The sequence below is a fragment of the Hippopotamus amphibius genome, chromosome 8 (genome assembly GCF_030028045.1).
Source record: "Hippopotamus amphibius kiboko isolate mHipAmp2 chromosome 8, mHipAmp2.hap2, whole genome shotgun sequence".
In the NCBI taxonomy this organism is placed as follows: Eukaryota; Metazoa; Chordata; class Mammalia; order Artiodactyla; family Hippopotamidae; genus Hippopotamus; species Hippopotamus amphibius.
The window spans coordinates 145,837,817-145,860,145 of NC_080193.1; the positions used below are offsets into that span (position 1 = coordinate 145,837,817).

Here is a 22,329-nt window from a genome sequence, read left to right on the forward strand (position 1 = left end):
ACTTTGGGGAACATGGGAGCAAGGTCAGCCAAGCTGGGCTGCTGGGTAGGAGATGGTCACTCTGACACCAGAGTGTCATTTGACACCATTATGTGAATGAGAGTGTGGGTGGGCAGAGACAGACAGCAAGGATGTGGCCATCTCAGGTGTGAGTGTGTAGGGCAGACCTTCAATTCCACTCTTAGCACCAGCTCCAACATCAAATTTGAGGGGATCTTGCCTGGGCATCCCAGGTCCCATTGTCCCTCTCTGCTGTCATAAGAGTGTTTAAGTCAAGTTTCCCAGGAGAAGAAAGCTGGGCAACCAACCCTTTCACCCACACCCTCTATTGTTGGAAAGTCTGGGCTCTCATAGACCACCTTCTAAGAGAACTTCAGGCTGAGAGGGAATGTGGGGATCGTCACTCCTTCACAGGCACCACTGACCACCCAGACTCATCCCCACGCCCAGGGAGCTCACTTGCTCTAAACACAGCCAGCTGGTTAGGCTACAGATAAACCCTCTATAAAATATGGAATCTGCTCTGAAATAAGCTTAGACCTTCCTACAAATCTTCCTCTTCTTCTTGGGAAGCACTGTGGTTTTCTGTGCCCACCTTCCTTCCCCACTTTTCCCTTTTTTAGGCTGCATCTCCCCTGATCTTTCCCCTGGTCATCACAAAGCTGATCCCCATGTTCCAAATGAGCTTGGTGGTCAGTCCTGCTCAGGACAGATGAGTGAGGTCTTGGCTGCAACAGGGACAGGAAGTAGCACCCAACAGGAGGATCCAGACATTGAGGCAGATGTGACAGTGTTGATGGCTCCCATTGCTCAAAGCAATCACCCCACAGCGTGTGCTGAGGAGCCAGAGGCATGGAAGTAAGGACATGGGGAGGACATGCTCACATCCTGATTGTGTCACCAGAGCTGGAATGTCCCTTCTCTATGAGTTGTCCCATGTCTGGACATTGTCAGGAAGCACCCTGAGGTCCTCAGTGATGCAAAGGGCTGGTCCAGGCTCAGAAACAAAGATTCTGAAATGGGGCTGAGCATCCACAGGGAAGACAGAGAGAAAACACTCATGTTAGCCTGGGGAAGACTGGTCCCTGCTTGGCTGCCAGCTTAGCCTAGAGGTAGAACCATTACTAGGTCAGTCCCGAAACAGAAAGTGCTTAATAATATTTCTGAATTTAATGAATTAGTAAAATAAGGTGCAGAGAATACAGGATTACATACTTGAGCAAGGTGTGAAAATGGAAGAGCTCGGGAGCATCCTCATGGGGAAGGAACCTTTCCTTGAAAGGAGTGAAACAGGGCTGTATTGCTGATCTTACACTGAAGGCTCTCAGCTCACAAAGACACCTGCTGATAGCCCCCTCAGATCCTCAGCAACAGCTCAGAGTCTGTCACAGTGGGAGTGCTCCAAGCATGCTTATGAAGGTGTGAATCAGAGGAAATGTTTGCCATTTCAGGTCAGCCTGAGCTTATCTGAAAGGAGAACTAGGCAGCTGCTGGGCTCTTGGTCAGTGTGCAGTGAGGTGCTGAAGGGATCCTGTGCTCCAAGGAAGGATGATATTGTGACCTTGACCTGCTTCCTCTCACTGCCTCCCACCTGCTCTCTGCCACACCTCATGTCCTACAGCTTAGGGTGATGTCACCCCACAGAAATGGAAACCTCTCAGCAATAACTTTGCAGGAGTTTATCCTGGAGGGATTTGGGGGTAGCCTGCAGACCCAGGCCCTACTCTTTGCTCTGTTCCTGGCCCTGTATGTGGTGGCCGTCCTGGGGAACCTCATCATGATCATGGTCATCACCCTGGATGCCCGTCTGCACTCACCAATGTACTTCTTCCTCAAGAACCTCTCCTTCCTGGACTTGTGTTACTCATCTGTCATCTACCCCAAGGCCCTGGCCAACTTCATGTCCTCACCCAAGGTCATCACCATTGCAGACTGTGCCACACAGCTGTCCTTCTTCTCCCTATTGGCTACCACTGAGGCTTTCCTCTTGGCTGTGATGGCCTATGACCACTTCATGGCTGTCTGCAGCCCCCTGCACTACCCCATCACCATATGCCCCTCTGCATGTGCCCACCTGGTGCTGGGCTCCTACTGTGCAGGCTGCTTCAACTCCATCGTGCAGACCAGCTTCACATTCAGCCTACCGTTCTGCAGCTCCAACCACATCGACCACTTCTTCTGTGATGTGCCCCCCCTGCTCAAGCTTGTCTGTGCTGACACAGACCTCAATGAACTTCTCTTGTTTGGAATCTCTGGCCTCATCATCGTGGGCACCACACTCGTGGTCCTCATCTCCTATGGATACATCTCAGTGACCATCCTGAGGATGCGCTTAGGAGCAGGGAGACACAAGCTCTTCTCCACCCATGTCCCCCACATGACAGCCATGTCCCTCTTTTATGGGACCCTTTTTGTCATGTATGCCCAGCCGGGACCTGTGGAGTCCATGGAGCAGGGCAAGGTGGTCTCTGTCTTCTACTCCCTGGTCATCCCAATGCTCAACCCCTTCATCTACAGTATGAGAAACAAGGATGTGAAGGATGCCCTGTGGAGACTAGGTCAGAAGCACACAGCCACGTGAAGGAGGGAGGCCAGAGAGACAGAGTGTCCTGAGGGCTGGCCAGGAGGGCTTTGGGGGAGGCACTGGATTTAGCTTCAAAAATTCATTCTTCATTTATACAATTCATCCTTTCATCCATTTCATTCAACCCTTTGTGGAAGCACATCATGGACCATGCATGCAAGTGTGAGATGCAGAGATGGACAAGCATCTTCCTTGCCACTAGAAAAATATCAGTCCATAATGGGGTAAGATGTTAATATTGAAATATGGGTGACATAGTAGGCACAGTGATGAGCAAAGAGTCCTTGAAACAACATATATGTCCCAAGTTCAACATCTTCCAGTGAAGGCATGAAACTAGACAAACTCTGAGGCCACTCTCTTAACTTCATTTCTGAATCTATGTAAATGTGTGCTCAGAATCTCCACTGGAGCACATAGAGGGGGACCTTAGGACACTCAGCCTTGCCCCTTCCTTGGTGATAGCCTAGGGTCACTACAACCAATTGATGGGAGTTAGAAAATTATGCTTCCTCTCAATTCTGCAGCATGGCTGTTCCTCCACCTCCCCCTTCTGGTCACTGATGCTGCCACCCCCAACAAGGCATCAGAGTGCACATGTGCTTCTACTTCAGATGTTCCTAGTGCACCCTGTCCTGAGTTTCTCACCTTAGACAGCAGCTGGGAGCCCAGGTAGTCAACATGGATGCCTGATACCCAAAATTCTACAGACTTTTCACCTCCCAGCCTGGCAGGTGACACTGTCTTGATTACTTGTAAACACAGTAAATGGTGCTTTGTCAACACAAACATCTCTGAGTAAGGATGAAGTTCTCAGTGGCTGCAGCAGAGAGCAGGTGATGGAGAGAGAATGTGCATTTTCCTTGCAGAGAGCACAGCTCCCAGGCCCTCTGTCCCACGATCCCTGGGAGCCTGGACCCTCAGTCTTAACCCGCCTGTTCATATCTCCATCCTCATCCTCCATGGACCCAACACACAGTCTGAACTCAGAGCTCAGTGGTCTCCTTATCATGTCTCCCTTTGGTAGAGTCATCCACTCCCATGGTCACTACCAGAAGGTTGTCCTCTGGACAAGAGGGTGATATGTACCCTGTAGGATCAGTAGGGATGTGCCCTGTCTCTCTGATCACAGCTCTCCACCCCCCTGCTCTCCCTGCTCAGGAGAACTGTGGATGGGACTGTATCAAGCAGCCATGAGACTGCTGCTCACCACCACTCATTATGAAACATACTCCAAGTTCTCAGTTGGATCCTTGCGCCCATTGGTCTCAACTTTGGGATCCAAAATTAATTCTATCTCTGTCATATTTTACTGTATTTATCTGAGAATGGAATTTTTAAAGAGCTCCCCAATTTTTGTGTTTCACAAGTGGTATGCCTTCTTTTCTTATCATGCTATAATATTGTTCTATCCCTCAGCCTCTTTATTCCATCCTCTTCCTGCTCCTCCTCCTCCCCCCCCCTTTCTCTTCCTCCTCCTCCTTCTTTCTCTCTCCATCTCTCATTTGTTCTTCTGTCATTCCCTGGGTTTTCCAAAGCATATTCTTGGACTTCTACCATCTTAATCCAAATTTGGAATAGAAAAAATTAAATTAATAATAAAAAATAATCATGATTTAAAAATACACGATGTAAAATTAAATATTATATGTAATTTAAAGTTTAGTAGTATTTAGTATATCCACATTGTTGTGTAACAGATCTCCAGAACTTTTCATCTTGCAAATCTGAAACTCCATACCCCTTAAAAAACAACTCACTATTTCCCCTTTATCTCCACTCCTCCCAACCACCATTCCACTTTCTGTCTCTATGAATGTGACTACTTTAGATATGTCATATTAGTAGAATCACACAGTATTTGTCTTTTGGTGTCTGGCTTATGTCACTGGCATAATGTCCTAAATGTCACCTGTGTTTCAGCTGTGGCAGGATTTCCATTCCTTTTAAGGCTGAATGCTAACCCATACTGTGTATGTCATCATTTTATTTCATCCACAGTGAACACTTGAGGTTGCTTCCACTTTTGGAGCATCATCAAGAATGCAGTTACATACTTGGGTGTGCAAACATCTATTTATTTATTTATTTTTTGATGGCTTTACATGTTTATACATTTTTAAGAACTTTTATTGAGATACAGTTAACAGACAATAAACAGCACATATTTAGAGTATACAATTTAGTATCCCAATCTCCCAATTCATCCCCCCTCCAACCCTCCCCTCTTTCCCCACTTGGTGTCCATGTGTTTGTTCTCTAATTCTGTGCCTCTATTTCTGCCTTGCATTTCCTCTTTCATAGTTGTTAGCCTTTGCCTTATGTATTGAGGTGCTCCTATATTGGGTGCATATATACTTATAATTGTTATCTCCTCTTCTTGGATGGAGCCTTTGATCTTTATGTAATGTCCTTTCTTATCTCTTGTAACATTTTTTTTTATTTTAAAGTCTATTTTATCTGATATGACTATTGCTACTCCAGCTTTCTTTTGATTTCCGTTTGCATGGAATATCTTTTTCCATCCCCTCACTTTCAGTCTGTATGTGTGCCTAGGTCTGAAGTGGGTATCTTGGAGACAGCATATATATGGATCCTGTTTTTGTATCCATTCAGCCAGTCTGTGTCTTTTGATTGGTGCATTTAGTCCATTTACATTCAAGGTAATTCTCAATATGTATGTTCCTATTACCATTTTCTTAATTGTTTTGTTTTTGTTTTCATAGGTCCTTTTCTTCTCTTATGTTTCCCGCTTAGAGAAGTTCCTTTAGCATTTGTTGTAGGGCTGGTTTAGTGCTGCTGAATTCTCTTAGCTGTTGCTTGTCTGTAAAGCTTTTGATTTCTCCATTGAATCTGAATAAGATCCTTGTTGGGTAGAGTATTCTTGGTTGTACGTTCTTCCCTGTCATCACTTTAAATATATCGTGCCACTCCCTTCTGGCTTACAGAGATTCTGCTGAGAAATCAGCTGTTACCCTGATGGGAGGTCCCTTGTATGTTATTTGTCGTTTTTCCCTTGTTGCTTTTAATAACTTTTCTTCGTCTTTAATTTTTGTCAGTTTGACTACTATATGTCTTGGCATGTTTCTCCTTGGGTTTATCCTGCCTGAGACTCTCTGTGCTTCCTGTACTTGGGTAGCTATTTCCTTTCCCATGTTAGGGAAGTTTTCAACTATAATCTCTTCCAATATTTTCTCAGGTCCTTTCTCTCTCTCTTCTCCTTCTGGGACCCCTATAATGTGAATGTTGGTACATTTAACATTGTCCCAGAGGTCTCTTAGGCTGTCTTCAGTTCTTTTCATTCTTTTTACCTTATTCTTTTCCACATCAGTGATTTTCACCATTCTGTCTTCCAGGTCACTTCCAGGTCTCCCTTCTGCCTCAGTTAATCTGCTGTTGGTTCCTTCTAGTGTATTTTTCATTTCAGTTATTGTGTTGCAGATCTCTGTTTGTTTGCTCTTTATTTCTTCCAGGTCTTTGGTAAACTTTTCGATCTTTGCATCCAGTCTTTTTTCAAAGTCCTGGATCATCTTCACCATCAATATTCTGAATTCTTTTTCTGTAAGGGTGCCTATCTCCTCTTCATTTAGTTGTTTTTCTGGGTTTTTATCCTGTCCCTTCATCTGGTACAAAGTCCTCTGCCTTTTCATTTTCTCTGTCTTTCTGTGGCTGTGGTTTTCAGTTCTACAAGATGAAATACTGCTGATACTGCTTGATACTGCTGTCTGCCCTTTTGTGGAGGAAGCTATCTAGGAGGCTCCTGCATGCTTCCTGATGGGAGGGACTGATGGTGGGTAGGGCTGGGTGGGTGGAACTCAGTAAGACTTTAATCCGATTTGGTGGGCAGAGCTCAGTAAAACTTTAATCTGCTTTTGTGCTAATGGGTGGGGCTGTGTTCACACCACGTTGATTGTTTGGCCTGAGACTGCTTATCACTGGAGCTTACAGGCTCTTTGGTGGGGCTTATGGTGGACTCTGGGAGGGTTCACGCCAATGAGTACTTCCCAGAACCTCTGCTGCCAGTGCCCGTGTCTCCTCAGTAAGCCACAGCTGCCCCCCACCTCTGCAGGCAACCCTTCAACACCAACAGGTAGGTCTGGTTCAGTCTCCTATGGGATCACTGCTCCTTTCCCCCTGGGTCCTGGTGAGCACACTTTTTTGTGTGCCCTCCAAGAATGGAGTCTCTGTTTCCCCCAGTCCTGTGGAGGTCCTGCAATCAAATCTTGCTGGATTTCAAAGTCTGATTCTCTGGGGATTCCTCCTCCCATTGCTGGACTCCCAGGTTGGGAAGCCTAAAGTGGGACTCAGAACCCTCACTTGAGTGGGTGGACTTCTGCAGTATAACTGTTCTGCAGTTTGTGAGTCACCCACCCAGCATTTATGGGATTTGATTTTAATGTGATTGTGCCCCTCCTACCATCTCATTTCGGCTTCCCCTTTGTCTCTGAATGTGGGGTGTCTTTTTTGGTGAGTTCCAGCGTCTTTCCATTGTTCAGCATTCAGTTGTAATTCTGGTGCTCTTGCAAGAGGGAGTGAGCGCACATCCTCCTACTCTGCCATCTCAATCTTATCTCGACAAATATCTCTTTAATTATTTAGATACATACTCAAAAGTGGATCATATTGCAATTCTTTTTCAATTTTTGAGGAAACTCCATCCTGTTTCCCAAAATGGTTGCATCATTGTACTCTCTACAAACAGTGCATAAGGGTTTCAATTAGCCACATCCCTTCCAACATGTTATTTTCTGGGTTTTCTTGCTGTGTTTTTGATTTTTATTTTTAATACTAGCCATCCTATTGGATGTAAGTGGTATCTCCTTGTTGTTTCAATATGTGTTTCCCCAGGATTTAGTGATGTTGAGTATCTTCTCATATGTTTGTTGCCCATTTGTACATTTAAATATTCAAATCATTTGCTCATTTTTAATGGTTATTTGTTTTGTTTTTGTTTTTAGTTGTAGGAATTCTTTATATATTCCTTTACCCCATATCAGAGATAACAGTTGCAAACATTTTCTCCCATTCCACATGTTGCCTTTTTACACTGTTAAGTCTTCAATGCACAGGTTTTTAATTTTCATGTAGTCCCATGCATCTATTTTCACTTTTGTTTCCTGTGCTTTGGGTGCCATTATCAAGAAATCATTGCCAAATACAAGGTCATGAAGCTTTTTTTATATGTTTTCTTCTAGGAATTTAAGAGATTTAGATACTACATTTAGGTTTGAAATCATTCTGAGTTACTTTTTGCACATGATGCTAGATAAGTATCCAACTTTAATACTTTTCATGTGGATATTCAGTTTTCCCAATATGATCTTCTGAAGGCATTGTCTTTTCCCCACTGAGTGTTCTTGGTACCGTTCATGAGGGTTTATTTTGGGGCTCTCGATTCTATAACATTTGTCTATATGTCTGTTTTTAAGCCAATTCCACACTTTTTAAAATTTATTTATTTATTTATTGTCTGCATTGGGTCTTTGTTGCTGTATGTGGGCTTTCTCTAGTTATGGTGTGAGGCCTTCTCATTGCAGTGGCTTCTCTTGTTGTGGAACATGGGTTCTAGGCACGTGGGCTTCAGTAGTTGTGGCATGCAGGCTCAACAGTTGTGGCTCATGAGCTCTAGATTGCAGGCTCACTAGTTGTGGCACACACACTTATTTGCTCCACAGCATGTGGGGTCTTCCTGGACCAGGGATCAAACCAATGTTCCCTGCATTGGCAGGCAGATTCTTAACCACTGCACCATGAGGGAAGTCCCAAACTGTTTTGATTACAGTAGCTTTGCAATGTGCTTTCTGATGGAATCAGGAAGTGTGAGATCTCCATATTTGATCTTTTTCTCAAGGTTGTTTTGGCTAATTGGGGTCTCATGAGATTCCATATAAATTTTAAGATGCACTTTTCTATTTTTTAAAAAATATAACTTTAGGATTTTGATCAGGATTGCACTGAGTCTATAGATTGCTTTGGGTAGTATTGACATCTTAAGTCTTAAGACTATTAAGTCTTCTAGTTCTTGAACACAGGAAGATTCAATGGAAGGAGATCTTCCTATTTAGGTAGATTATGTTTAATTTCTTTCAGCAATGTTTTCAGTGTACAAGTTTTTATCTCCTTGGTTATGTTTATTCCAAAATTTTTCATCTTTTGACATAAATGTAAATGGAATAGATTTCTTAATTATTTTGTATTGCCATTGACTTTTTGTAAAATTTTTATTGGGGTGTAGTTGATTTACAATGTTGTGTTAGTTTCAGCTGTATAGCAAAGTGAATCTGTTATACATATACTGAGTTGGCCAAAAGGTTCATTCATTTTTTTACCCCTAAGATGGCTCTAGTAGCACTTAGTTGTCTTTAACTTCATTTGAAACAGTTTTGTTAGATTGTATGTGACAGCTGTCATATCAGCATGCATTTAAAAAAAGAATTATCGAAACTGGTGAATTTTTGTGTAGCCATTTTAGTATTGAAGATGGAAAAAAAAAGTTACATTTTCAGCATATTATGCTTTATTATCTCAAGCGAGGTAAAAACACAACTGAAATGCAAAAAAGAAAGAAAGAAAGAAAGAAAGAAAGAAAGAAAGAAAGAAAGAAAGGAAGGAAGGAAGGAAGGAAGGAAGGAAGGAAGGAAGAAAGAAAGAAAGAAAGAAAGAAAGAAAGAAAGAAAGAAAGAAAGAAAGAAAGAAAGAAAGAAAGAAAAAAGATTTGTGCATATATGGAGAAGGTGCTGTGGCTGATCAAAAGTGTCAAAAATGGTTTGTGAAGTTTTGTGCTGGAGATTTCTCACTGGATGATGCTCCATGGTCGGGTAGACCAGTTGAAGTTGATAGCAATCAAATTTAAACAGTAATTGAGAACAATCAAATTTATACCTGTAGGAGACAGCCAACATATTCAAAATATCCAAGTCAAGAGTTGAAAATCACTTTTAGCTGCTTGGGTTTATGAATCTCTTTGATGTTTGGGTTCCACATAAGTTAAGTGAATAAAACCTTCTTTACCATATTTCCTCATGTGATTCTCTATGAAACATAATGAAAATGTTCTATTTTTAAAACAAATTGTGATGGGTGATGAAAAGTGGATACTGTACTACAATGTGGAACAGAAGAGATCATAGGGCAAGCAAAATTAACGACCAACCAACCATACCCAAGGCTGGTCTTCATCCAAAGAAGGTGATGTTGTGTATACAGTGGGATTGGAAGGGAGTCCTCTATTATGAGCTCCTTCTGGAATACCAGATGATTGATTCCAACAAGTACTGCTCCAAATTAGACTGACTGAAAGTGGCAGTCAACAAAAAAGGTCCAGATTTGGTCAACAGAAAACACCATAATCTTCCATCAGGATAACTCAAGACTGCATGTTTCTTTAATGACCAGGCAAAAACTGTTACAGCTTGGCTGGAAATTTCTAATTCATCCACTGTACTCACCAGACATTGCACCTTCTGATTTCCATTTATTTTGGCCTTTCAAAATTTTCTTAATGGAAAAAAATCTTGATTCCCTGGAAGACTGTCAAAGGTACCTGGAACAGTTCTTTGCTCAAAAAGATAAAAATTTGGGGAAGATGGAATTATGAAGTTGCCTGAAAAATGGCAGAAGTTAGCAGAACAAAAAAGTGAATACCTTGTTCCATAAAGTTCTTGGTGAAAATGAAAGATATATCTTTTATTTTTATTTAAAGCCTGAAGGCGCTTTTTGGCCCACCTGATACATATATCCACTCTTTTTTAGATTCTTTTCCCATATAGGTCATTACAGAGTGTTTAGTAGAGTTCCCTATGCTATACAGTAGGTCCTTATTAGTTATGTATTTTGTATATAGTAGTGCATATGTGTCAGTCCCAATCTTCCAATTTATCCCTCCCCTCCTTTACCCTCCCCCATAACCATAAGTTTATTTTCTATATCTGTAACTCTATATCTGCTTTGTAGATAAGTTCATTTGTAGCAGAAATAGAGTTACAAATGTCACTGATTTTTGTGTGTTGGTTTTGTATCCTGAAACTTAGCTAAATGTGTTTGTTAGTTCTAAAAGATTTTTTGTGGAATCTTTAGTGTCACACACACACACACACACACACACACTCATGTCATCTGCTAACCAGTACATATTACTTTACTCTCCTTTTCCTATTTGGATATCTTTTATTTCTTATTCTTGCCTAATTGCACTGGCTAGGATTTCCAGTACTATGTTGAATAGAAGTAGTGAGAGCAGGCATCCTGTCTTGTTTCTGATCTTAGAGGGAAATATTTCTTCTTTTCATAATTGGATATGAAGTTAGCTGTGGACTTTTCATACATGGCCTTTATTATGTTGAGGTATTTTCCTTCTATTCCTATTTGGTTGAGTGGTTTTGTTTTGTTTTGTTTTGTTTTTAATGTAGGGTATTGAATTTTGTCAGATGTTTTCCCTGTATCAGTTGAGATGATCATGTGGGGGGTTTATCCTTCATTCTCTTAGTGGGGGTATATGAACTTATTTACAAAACAGAAGTAGAGTCATGGATGTAGAAAACAAACATGGTTAACAGGGGATAAAGTGGAGGGGAAGGATAAATTGGGAGATTGGGAGTGACATATACACACTACTATATATAAAATAGATGCTAACAATAACCTGCTGTATAGCACAGGGGACTCTACTCCATATTCTCTAATGGTCTAAATGGGAAAAGCAATCTTTAAAAAAATTAGATATATGTATATGTATAACTGATTCACTTTGCTGTACACCTAAAACTAACACAATATTGTAAATCAACTATAATAAAAATTTTAAAAAAGAAAAATCTCCAAGTAAAGAAAATCCCAGGACAAGATGACTTCAGGATGAATTCTACCATACATTAAAAATAATTAATGCCAATAGTTCTCAAATTATTTCAGCATATTGAACAGGGTGGAACACTTCCAAATTAATTCAAAAGTCTAGCTTCAGCCTGATTTAAAAAACCAGATAAGGCTACTACAGTAAAAGTAAACTAGAGACCAATATCTTTGATGAATATTGATGCAAAAGTCCTCAACAGAGTACTAAAATATTGAGTTCGATAGCTATTAAAATGATCAATCATACTCTATCATCAAGTGGGATTTATCCCTGGGATCCAAGAATGTTTCAACATACACAAATTGATCAAAGTAATACAACACATTAAGAAATTGAAGAATAAAAATCATGTGATTGTCTCATTAGAAGCAGAAAACACTTTTGCCAAAACTCAGTATCAGTTTATGATAAAAAACCCTCAAAAATTGAGTAGAAAGGGAGCATACCTCAAAATAATAAAGACAATACATATGTAAGAAACCCAGAACCAGCATCACACTCAAAGCTGAAAATCTCCAAGCTTTTCAACAAGACAAAGGTGCCAACTCTTGTCACTTTTATTCCACATAGCACTGGAAGTCCTGGCTACAGCAATCAAACAAGTAAAAGACACATAAGGAATCCTAATTGGAAAGGAAGAAGTAAAAAACTGTCACTGTTTGCAGATGACATGATACTGGATAAAGAATATACTAAACACACTACCAAAAACTCTTAGGACTAATAAAGGAGTTCAGTAAAGCTGTTGGATAAAAAATTAATATATAGAAATGTGTTGTATGCCTATACAGTAATAGCAATCTATCAGAAAGAGAAATTACTTTAAAAAGAATAAAATACCTAAGAATACATCCAAACAAAGAGGTAAAAGACTTGTACTCTGAAAACTATAAGATATTATAAGATACTGATGAAAGAAATTGAAAAGAACACAAATGGAAAGATATACTGTGCCATCCATAACAAAATAGCAATGACATTTTCCAGAGAACTAGAAAAAATAATGATAAAAATTACATGGAACCTCAAAAGACCTTAGATAGCCTAAGCAATCTTGAGAAAGTAAAACAAAGCTGAAAATATCACACTCCCTGGTTTCAAACTATACTACGTAGCCACAGTAATGAAAACAGTATGGAACTTGTACAAAAACAGATATATATTAATGGAACAAAATAGAAAGCCCAGATGTAAATTCATGCTTAAATGGTAAAGTAATCTATGACTAAGGACACAAGAATATACAATGGGAGAAGAGACAGCTGCTTCAATAAATGATGTTGAGAAAACTGGACAGGTACGTGTAAAAGAATAATTCTGGACCACTTTCATATATCATGTAAAAACTAAATACAAAATGGATTAAATATGTAAATTAAAGACCTGAAACCATTAAACTCCTAGAAGAAACTATAGCAGTACACTATTTGACATCAGAGTTAGCAATATTTTTTTGATATTTCTCCTCAGGCAAAGGAAACAAAAACAAAAAATAACTAATGGTATTACAGCAAACCAAAAAATGTTGAATAGAAAAGGAGACTATCAACAAAAATGAAAAGGCAGTCTATTGAATAGGAGAAGATATTTGCAAATGGTATATCTGATAAGGGGTCAATATCCATAACACACAAAGAAATCTACAGCAACTAAAAATTAAAAAGCCTGAACAGCCCAATTAAAATGGGCAGAGGAACTGAATAGACATTTTCCAAAGAAGACCTACAGATGGCCAACAGGCACTTGAAAAGATGCTCAACATCACTCATCATTAGGGAAATGCAAATCAAAACCAAACTGAGGTATCACTTCATACCTGTTCAAATGATTATCATAAAAAAAACAAACAAACAAACAACAAGTATTGGTAAGAATGTGGAGAAAAAGGAACCCTTAGGCACTGTTGGTTGGATTGAAATTTGTTGAGGCCACTATGGAGAACACTATGGACTTTCCTCAAAAATTGAAAATAGAACTACTATGTGATCCAGCAATTTCACTTCTTGGTATTTACCTGAAGAAAACAAAAATATTAATTTGAAAAGATATATGCATATCAATGACTTTTGCAGCATTCTTTTACAATAGTCAGGATAAGGAAGCAACCTCCATGAATAAATGAATGAATAAAGGTGTGACATATACATGGATACACACACACACACACACACACACACACACACACACACACACACACACAGTGGAATATTACTCAACCCTAAAATAATGAAATCCTGCTATTTGTGACAACATGGATGGAACTAGAGTATATTAACCTAAGTAAAACAAGTCAGACAGGGAAAGTAAATGTCATGTGACTTCACCTATATGTGGATTTTAAAAAAGCAAAACAAACATAACAAAAGAGAAACACACTCACAGATACAGAGAACAAATGGGTGGTTGCCAGAGGGAGGGCATTGAAGAGGATAAATAGATGAAAGGAATATGGAGGTATAAACTTCTCATTATAAAATAAATAAATCATGGGGATGTCATATACAGCATAACGAATGTGGTCAATAGTGCTGTAAAATTTTTTCTAAGGGAACAGATGGTTACTAGACTTACTGAGGTGATCATTTCGTAATGTATGTAAATGTCAAATTACTATGTAGTACACCAAAAACTAACATAATATTATACATCAAATGAACTTCAATTAAAAAAAATATTCACATGGCCAGGCTCACCTGAGATAATGTATATAAACAAAATACCTTAGGCAATGACTGGTACGGAAGAGATAATCGATGGACAACTCTTAATTGTACCCTTGGGGTGATCACTCCAAAGAGAAATTAAATCTTTAACCTTTTCTCTTTCATACCTCACCCTAACCAATATTGTCAATATTCAAGGCCTAGTTTTAAACAATAATAATAATAATAATACATGGCCAAGTTGTTCCCCATAGTGAGCTTGATGTCCGTAGGGATGATTTTGGCTTTAGTGACTCAGATCTGACAAACAGTGCCTCTCAGAGAGGAGAGAGGTCAGGGGTCTGAGGCAAAATCTTGGTTCCATTTGGGGCAGAAGCTCTCTTGGGCTTCCTGCTCCACCACCCCACAGACTTGGATGACATTGACAATAGAGATAATGACTCAGAACTCCAGAAACAGCATTCACCTTTCTGGTCTGGATAGGAGAAATGAAGTATTTATATTTATATTATATGCTTATACATTTACAGAAAAAATCATCACATCATATCTACTCATAGAATTCACCTCAATCCGTGTTAGAGAAAGCTATTTACTTAAGTGCTGCTGTAATTTCTGCACATTCCCAAATCTTGTCCTCCAAAGTTAATCATTGCCATGACTCTATAAATCAATGCTTTCATTCTTGATAGTTTACACACAATGAACAAATTGATTAAAAATAGAATGCACCATGTCACAGAATATGCAAAGAACTTGAGAAAAAGAAAACCCATGAGGAAAATGTCATGAAAAAAATCGTTTCATTTAAGCGCTATCCCAAATGAAACTGTAGTATTGCTAATATTTAATAGAAAAATAAGGATACTCGAATGCATGAAAATATTTTGAAAACTTACTAGAACTCATTGCCAGCTGGAAATACAAGTGGAAACTAAAAGGCATGGATTTAACACCCTATCAAGATAGGGAAGGGTGGGGAACACAAAGACTCCTACTGCTGGTTTTGTTTCATTGGTACAATCATTTTGAGAGAAAATTAGTCAGATAAGTGGATAAATAAGAAAGAATTTTATGTGATGCAGTTGCTCACCAAAAACTATAAAAAAAAAAAAAAAAAAACAGAATGATTTACAGAAAGAACAATTCACCCTCCTGTTCTCATGGAAGTTATGAATGTAGACAGTCCAGACCCACAGAGACCTGGTGAAGAAACTGCAACAGAAGAGAGGGACTAGCATGGATAATCCTCTGTGCCCACAGTTATCCAACACCGTGGTCACTGGAGCAGCTTATAGACTTCTTCTGAAGACTTTTAGCTTTAGAATTGAGTAGACTAGTTGGATGTAAAAAATGAAGAAAGATAGCAGAAAAGGAGCTTCCATGATATAGGATCAATATGAAAAATAATGATGTGAGGGGGAAAAAGTGTCTTTCTAGTCAGGAATCCATTTATAGAGAGGAAAAATGTTCATTACATAATATTCATTATTGAAAAAAAAGAAAAGAAAAACCTAAAGGTCTCCATGAAGAAGATTCCACAATTAAATTGGAGTATATTTTCATGTTTAAAACAATTGAAATAAGTGAACTAGAATATGGAAGGATTGGGAAAGGTGACCAAGATCCCTGCAGAGTACATTTGGACATAGAGCTGGAGAGGTGACACACCCCTGAGATAGGAGAGTGAAGGTGTATTGCTGACCTTACCAGATGAAAGCAATCTCCCTCACCTCTCTCCTGTGTCAGTCACCAGGGTCATCATAACTAACATAATGTTGATGACTTATACCAACAGGAATTTACTGTCTCTGAGGTCTAGAGGATAGACGTCCGAAATCAAGTTGTCAGCAGGACCTGATGCCCTTGAAAGCTCTAGGAAGACATCCTTCCTTGACTCTTCCTGGCTTATGGAGGCTCCTGGCATCCTTGGCACTCCCTCTCCTGTTGCTGCATTGCTCCAACTGTGCCCAGTCTTTACGTGCCCTTCATCCTTGTGTCTTTGTGTCTCTGTATCATTTCCTCTTCTTATAAGGACACTGGTCATTGGATTTAAGGCCCACCTAGTCCAGCATGACCTCATCCTAACACATTCATTTGGAAAGAACCTATTTCCAAATAAGTTCACATTTTGAGTTTCTGGGAAGACAATTTTTGGAGGGAGACATTATTCACCTTAGTACAGTTATGTTCTGTGTGCTTCAAAGGAATTTATATTCTGCAGTTGCTGAGTGTAGTGTTCTATCTATGCCAAGTAGGCCCATTTAGCTAATATTTTAAATCAATTTAACATATGACTACAATTTTCCCTTCGTCTTATCAAATACTGAGAGAGGTGCTGTAAAACGTCAACTATGATTTGGATGTATGCATTTCATTTTAATTGTCTGCTTTTACTTCTTATATTTTAAATCTTTTTTGTGTTGTATACACATTTAAAATTTTCACATCATCCCATTGGATAAAACATTTCCATTATGAAAGGACCCTTTATAAATAATTTTTTTCTCCTGAAATCTACTTTAATAGTTTTTAGTTATTTTGATAATTATTAACACCTGCCTTGTTTTTCTTAGGCTGTTCATGACAATTTATTCCAGATTTTTACTTTCATACTTTCTGTATTTTTGTAATAATCATATTTCTCCTTTGTACTTCGATTTTGTGTTTCCATCCTGGGTTAAAATAGTTTGCTTTAACAGATATATTTAGGCTACTTCATTGAGTTTAGGGCCACATTGAAGATGGGTCTATTTTGGCATGAATAAGGATCATAATGGTAATAGATGCATAGAAAGGGCTTGCTGTGAACCTGGGCACAGATTTCTTGCACATCTCTCTTCCTCACAAGGACAGGCAAGGCTAGAAAAGAGGAAGACGAAGTGCTGTGGTCCAGGAGGCCACACCTCCTACATTGGGGAGGCCTTTCCAAGGTGTGCCACTGGGTCCCTCCCCTCTAAGTTGTCTTCCTCCTCTCTTGTTGGCCCCCAGTGCTTCCTGTGGGATTTCGCTCTTCCTGACCATCCTTTCTTGGGTTGAGGAGAATCAGAGCAAGACTAGCCACTGGAGGGCAGCTTCATGGGACACAGGGAGTTGGGAGTCCCAGTGCACTCAGATCCCAAGTCTCAACTAATTGGTCATTTGAGGCCTCAAGTCCCAACTGTGCCAGGTGGAGAGATTTCCCCCAGCAAAAGATATTAATATGCAGGTGCGTTGAAATACTACCCAGCTGACAGGACAGGACATAGAGGGACTGAGCTGAGTGCATCCCATCTCCTACTTGTTCCAAGACCCAGGAGCTTCCTGTAGCAAGAACGTGGACACCTGGACAGACTCTTACTGGAACCTCAGGTGCCCTCCTCTGCTGCCTCCCCACTCTCACTTCACTGCACAGGAAGCCAGAGATGACCAGGGATGGGGTCCTCAGTGTCACCTCATTATCATCAGTATCGATCAGAATCAGGAGCCTTGTCCATCCTGGGAGCACAGACTCCTGTGTGAGTCATGCCCTTTCTGACATCACAGGAGCAGTGCAGACATCACTCAGCAGGGCGGGGGTCAGCATCACTGACAGGTAAATCCTGGGAGCCTGGAGCCTGAGAAACACTGTCCCCACCTCCCCACTGCACAGGGCAGTGTCGGTTCAGGCAGCGGGTCTGAACTTTAATGAAAGTAGAAATAATCAGGGGGTCTTGTATAAATGTGGGTTTACACTCAGTGCCTGAGGCTCTGCTTTTCTGAAAAGCTCCAGGCTCTGCTGGTGCTGCAGGACCTCAGATCCCACTTGAGTAACTTGATTTACAATCAAAGGACCCAGAATGCAGTCATTACACATAGAGGCTCACAGACAACACTGGATTCTTCTGCTTCACCCAGGAAGGTATTTCTCAAACTCAAATGAAAGGCAGGTTTACTGAAGCCACCACCTCAGCCCCACTGGTCATCCCCAAAAGCCAGAGGAATGTGCCCATTTCTCTTTCAAAAATCAAATCAGGAGCTTGGCTTCCCAGATGAAAATGCCAGTCACTTCTCAGGTGCTCCCCCAGGCATCCTAGGCGTCACTGTTGTGATGACCTAAGGCCCCTAAGGTGGACAGATTGTCCTGGAAAACAGTCACAAACATGAATTTGGGAACCCCAGGGGACATAGGAGCAAGGTCAGCCAACCTGAGAATGGTGGGTGGGAGATGGTCACTCTGGTCACATTTGATACCATTATGTAGGTAAGGATGTGGGTTGGCAGATACAGACAGCAATGGGTTGGTCACCTCAGGTGTGAGTGTGTAGGCACAGGACTTGGCTGGGTGCTCAGAGAGGGCAGCCAACGTATGTAGGGCAGATCCTCAATTCCACCCTTAGCATATCACCAACCCCGAATCTGAGGGGAACTAGTGTGGGCATTCAGGTCAGACTGTCCTCCTCTGCTGTCATGAGAGGGTGGAGGCAGATAGACCAGGAGAGGAAAGCTGGGCAACCTACAGTGTCATCCACCTACTCTTTTGTTGGGAAGTATGGACTCTCCTAGACGACCTTCTAAGAGAACATCAGGCTGAAAGGGAATGTGGAGTCATCACTCCTCCACAAGCACCACTGACCACACAGCCTCTGCTGGCACAACCCCACTCCCAGGGCGCTCTCTTCCTCCAAAGTCAGCCATCTCCCTGAGGCTGCAGACCTGACTTCTAGAAAATGTGGACTCTGTTCCCCTGTCCTGCAGGTTCTTAGACCATGGAGCTGGGATGTGCCCTCCACATATTTATCCAACATTGGGACATTGTTGGTGGCCTCCTGAGATGCTCATGGGTGCAGTGTTCTGCTCACAGAATGACACTGTGGTCCATGCTGCAAACAGTGATGCTGAGATGGGGCTCAGGGTCTGTAGGAGAAACAGCAGAAAACAGCCAAATTTGCCTGGTGGGGGCTGGTTCCTGCTCTGCTCCTAGCTTGGAGTTAAAATCATCTCCAGCCCAACACCTGGTGGGAAGGAAGTGATTAAAAAACATTTCCAAAATTAATAAGGCAAGAAAGTGCAGGAGTAGATACTTAGGAGAGGAGTGGAAATGGCATAGCTCAGGAGCATCCCCATGGGGGTGGAAAGCATTTGTTGAGAAGAGGCACAGGGGCTGCAACACTCCTCACATTGTAGGTTCTCAGTCTGCAATGCTGCTGGCACCCACCCCCACCCCCACAATAACTGCAGCTCAGAGTCTCCCACAAGAGATTGAACTTGCATATTTATGAGTTAATGAATCAGAGGGAAGGTTCCTTTTCCAGGTCAGTCTGAGCTCATCTGGAAGCAGAACTGGGCAGTGGTGGCCTCTTGGTTAGTGGGCAGTGAGGCACTTCAAGGTCCCTGTTCTCCAAGAAAATATTACCTTCTGACCTAGACCTGCTCCCTCTCGCCACCTCCCACCTGCTCTCTAGCCCATGTTCCCCAGCTCAGGGCCTCATCACCCCACAGAAATGGAAAACTCTCAGTGATGCCTTTCAAGGAGTTTGCCTTGGATGGATTTGATTGTGGCCTGCAGACCCAGGCCTTGCTCTTTGCGCTGTTCCTGGCCCTGTACGTGGTGGCCGTCCTGGGGAACATCACCATGACTGTGGTCATCACCCTGGATGCCTGTCTGCACACCTCAATGTACTTCTTCCTCAAGAACCTCCCCTTCCTGGACTTGTGCTACTTGTCTGACATCTACCCCAAGGCCCTGGCAGACTTACTGTCCTCCTCCAAGGTCATCACCTTTGCAGGATGTGCCACCCAGTTTTTTTCCTTCTCCCTGCTGGTCACCACTGAGGGATTCCTCTTGGGAGTCGTGACCTATGACCGCTTCATAGCTGTCTGCAGGCCCCTGCACTACCCCATCACCCTGTGTCCCTCTGCATGTGCTGGCTTCGTGCTGGGCTGCTACTCTGGAGGCTGCTTCAACACCACTATGCAGCCGATTCTCACATTCAGCCTCCCGTTCTGCAGGTCCAACCATGCCGACCACTTCTACTGTGGTATGCCCCCCCTGCTCAAGCTTGCCTGTGCAGACACATCCATCAATAGGCTGTTCATGTTTTCCATCTCTGGCCTCATGATTGTGGCCACCACAATCATGGTCCTCATATTCTATGGCTACATCACAGTAACCATCCTGAGGATGCGCTCTGGAGCAGGGAGACACAAGCTCTTCTCCAACTGTGGCTCCCACATGACAGCCGTGTCCCTCTTTTATGGGACACTTTTTGTCATGTATGCCCAGCCAGGAGCTGTGGAGTCCATGGAGCAGGGCAGGGTGGTCTCTGTCTTCTACACCCTGGTCATCCCGATGCTCAACCCCCTCATCTACAGTCTGAGAAACAAGGATGTGAAGGATGCCCTGTGGAGACTGGGCCAGAAGCACACAGCCACGTGAAGGAGGGTGGCCAGAGAGACAGACTGTCCTGAGGGCAGGACAAGAGAGCTTCAGGGGCGGTACTCGGTTTTGTTTGAGGAATTCTTTTATCCAATTCATTTTTTCATCAAAAACCTCATTCAGCCTTCTTCAGAGCACATCATGGACCACACATGGCAAGTGTGAAATGCAAAGGTGAATAAGGCATGTTTTTGCCAGCAGAAAACTAATGGTACAAAGAGGGAGCAAAAATCTAATGTTGAAAATTTGGGTAACACAGCAGGCTGAGTCATGAGAAGAGAATCTTTGAACAACATGTATGCTCCAAGTTCAACATCTACCAATGAAAGTATGTAGACTAGACATATTTTGAGGCCTCCCCTGTCACTTCACCTCTGAATGTACATATGTAATGTAAATATGTACTTAGCAATCTCCCCTGAAGCACCTAGCAGTGAAGCCTTAGGACATAGCCTTTCCCCTTCCTTGGTGAGAGCCTGGGGTCACCATGGCCAATTGGGGGAAGTTAGGAAGACCATGCTTCACCTCATTTCTGCAGCATGGTTGTTCCTCCACCTCCCCCTTCTGGTCACTGATGCTACCACCCCCAACAAGACAGCAGAGTGCACCTGTGCTCCTGTTTCAGATGCTCCTAGTGCACCCTGTCCTGGGTTTCTCCCCTTAGACAGCAGGTGGGAGCCCCAGATAGTCAACATAGATGCCCAACACCCAAAGTTCCACTGACCCTTCACCACCCAGCCTGGCAGGTGACACTGTCCTGACTACTTGTGACCCTAGTGAAAGGTGCTTTTTCAGCACAGACATCTCTGAATAAGGATGAAGTTCCAGGTGGCTTCAGCAGAGAGTAGATGGAGAGAGAATGTGCACTTTCTTGGCAGAGAGCACAGCTCCCTGGCCCTCTGTTCCACACTCCCTGGGAGCCTGGTCCCTCAGTCTTGACCTGCCCACTCAGAGCACTATCTTCATGGTCAGTGGACCCAACACACAGCCTGGACTCAGAATCTGTAGGTCTCCTTAACTTGTCTCCCTTTAGAGTCATTACACCAGTGGTCACTATCAGGAGGTTGTCCTCTGGACATGGGAATGGTCTGTTCTTTATAGGACCAGTAGGGACGAGCTCTGTCTCTCTGATCACAGCTCTCAATTTTTTCCATTCTTTGCTCAAGGGACTGTGGGGAAGGGCTAATAGCCAAATCATCAGACTGTTGCTCACAGTACTCAATTAGGATACAATCTAAGGTCTTCTCTGTGTTTGTACCCATTCCTTCTCATCTTTGGGCTCTAAAATTATTTCTACCTCTGCCATAGTTTATTGTATTCCCCTGATATAATGCCTCTTTTCTTGGAGGAGTTCCCCCCAATTTCATTCTCCACGAGTGGCTTGCCTTCTCATCTTATCATGCTATAATATTGTTCTATCTCCCACCCTCATTTCCCCTTGCCCTCTTCCTAGCCCTCATGTTCACCCTCCTCCTCCTCCTCCTCCTCCTCCTCCTCCTCCTCCTCCTCCTCCTCCTCCTCCTCCTCCTCCTCCTTCTTCTTCTTCTTCTTCTTCTTCTTCTTCTTCTTCTTCTTCTTCTTCTTCTTCTTCTTCTTCTTCTTCTTCTTCTTCTCTCTCTATTTAATCTTCTGTCATTCTATGGATTTTCACAATATATGCTTGGACTTCTACCATGTTAATCCAAATTTGGAATGGTCTGTTTTATACACAAGTGTAAAATTATCACCATTTTGTAAAATTTTTAGTTATACAAAAAGTAAGGAATCAATGGTTTTTAGTAGAAAAGCTTTAATTCTGACTTTGGAATAAATCAGGAGAACTGCTCAGATA

General features: G+C 42.0%; 2 protein-coding genes across 2 annotated transcripts; both read left to right on the top strand.

The window, feature by feature from the left end:
• Positions 1 to 1,630: 1,630 nt before the first annotated feature.
• LOC130859626 (olfactory receptor 12-like) lies at positions 1,631 to 2,581 on the top strand. The gene has a single exon (XM_057747208.1). The coding sequence runs from the start codon at positions 1,631 to 1,633 to the stop codon at positions 2,579 to 2,581; it is 951 nt and encodes a 316-aa protein (XP_057603191.1).
• A 10,103-nt stretch (positions 2,582 to 12,684) lies between these two features.
• LOC130859264 (olfactory receptor 12-like) lies at positions 12,685 to 20,498 on the top strand. The gene is made up of 2 exons (XM_057746522.1): positions 12,685 to 12,735; positions 19,488 to 20,498. The coding sequence occupies exons 1-2, from the start codon at positions 12,685 to 12,687 to the stop codon at positions 20,496 to 20,498; spliced, it is 1,062 nt and encodes a 353-aa protein (XP_057602505.1).
• The last annotated feature ends 1,831 nt before the right edge of the window (positions 20,499 to 22,329 follow it).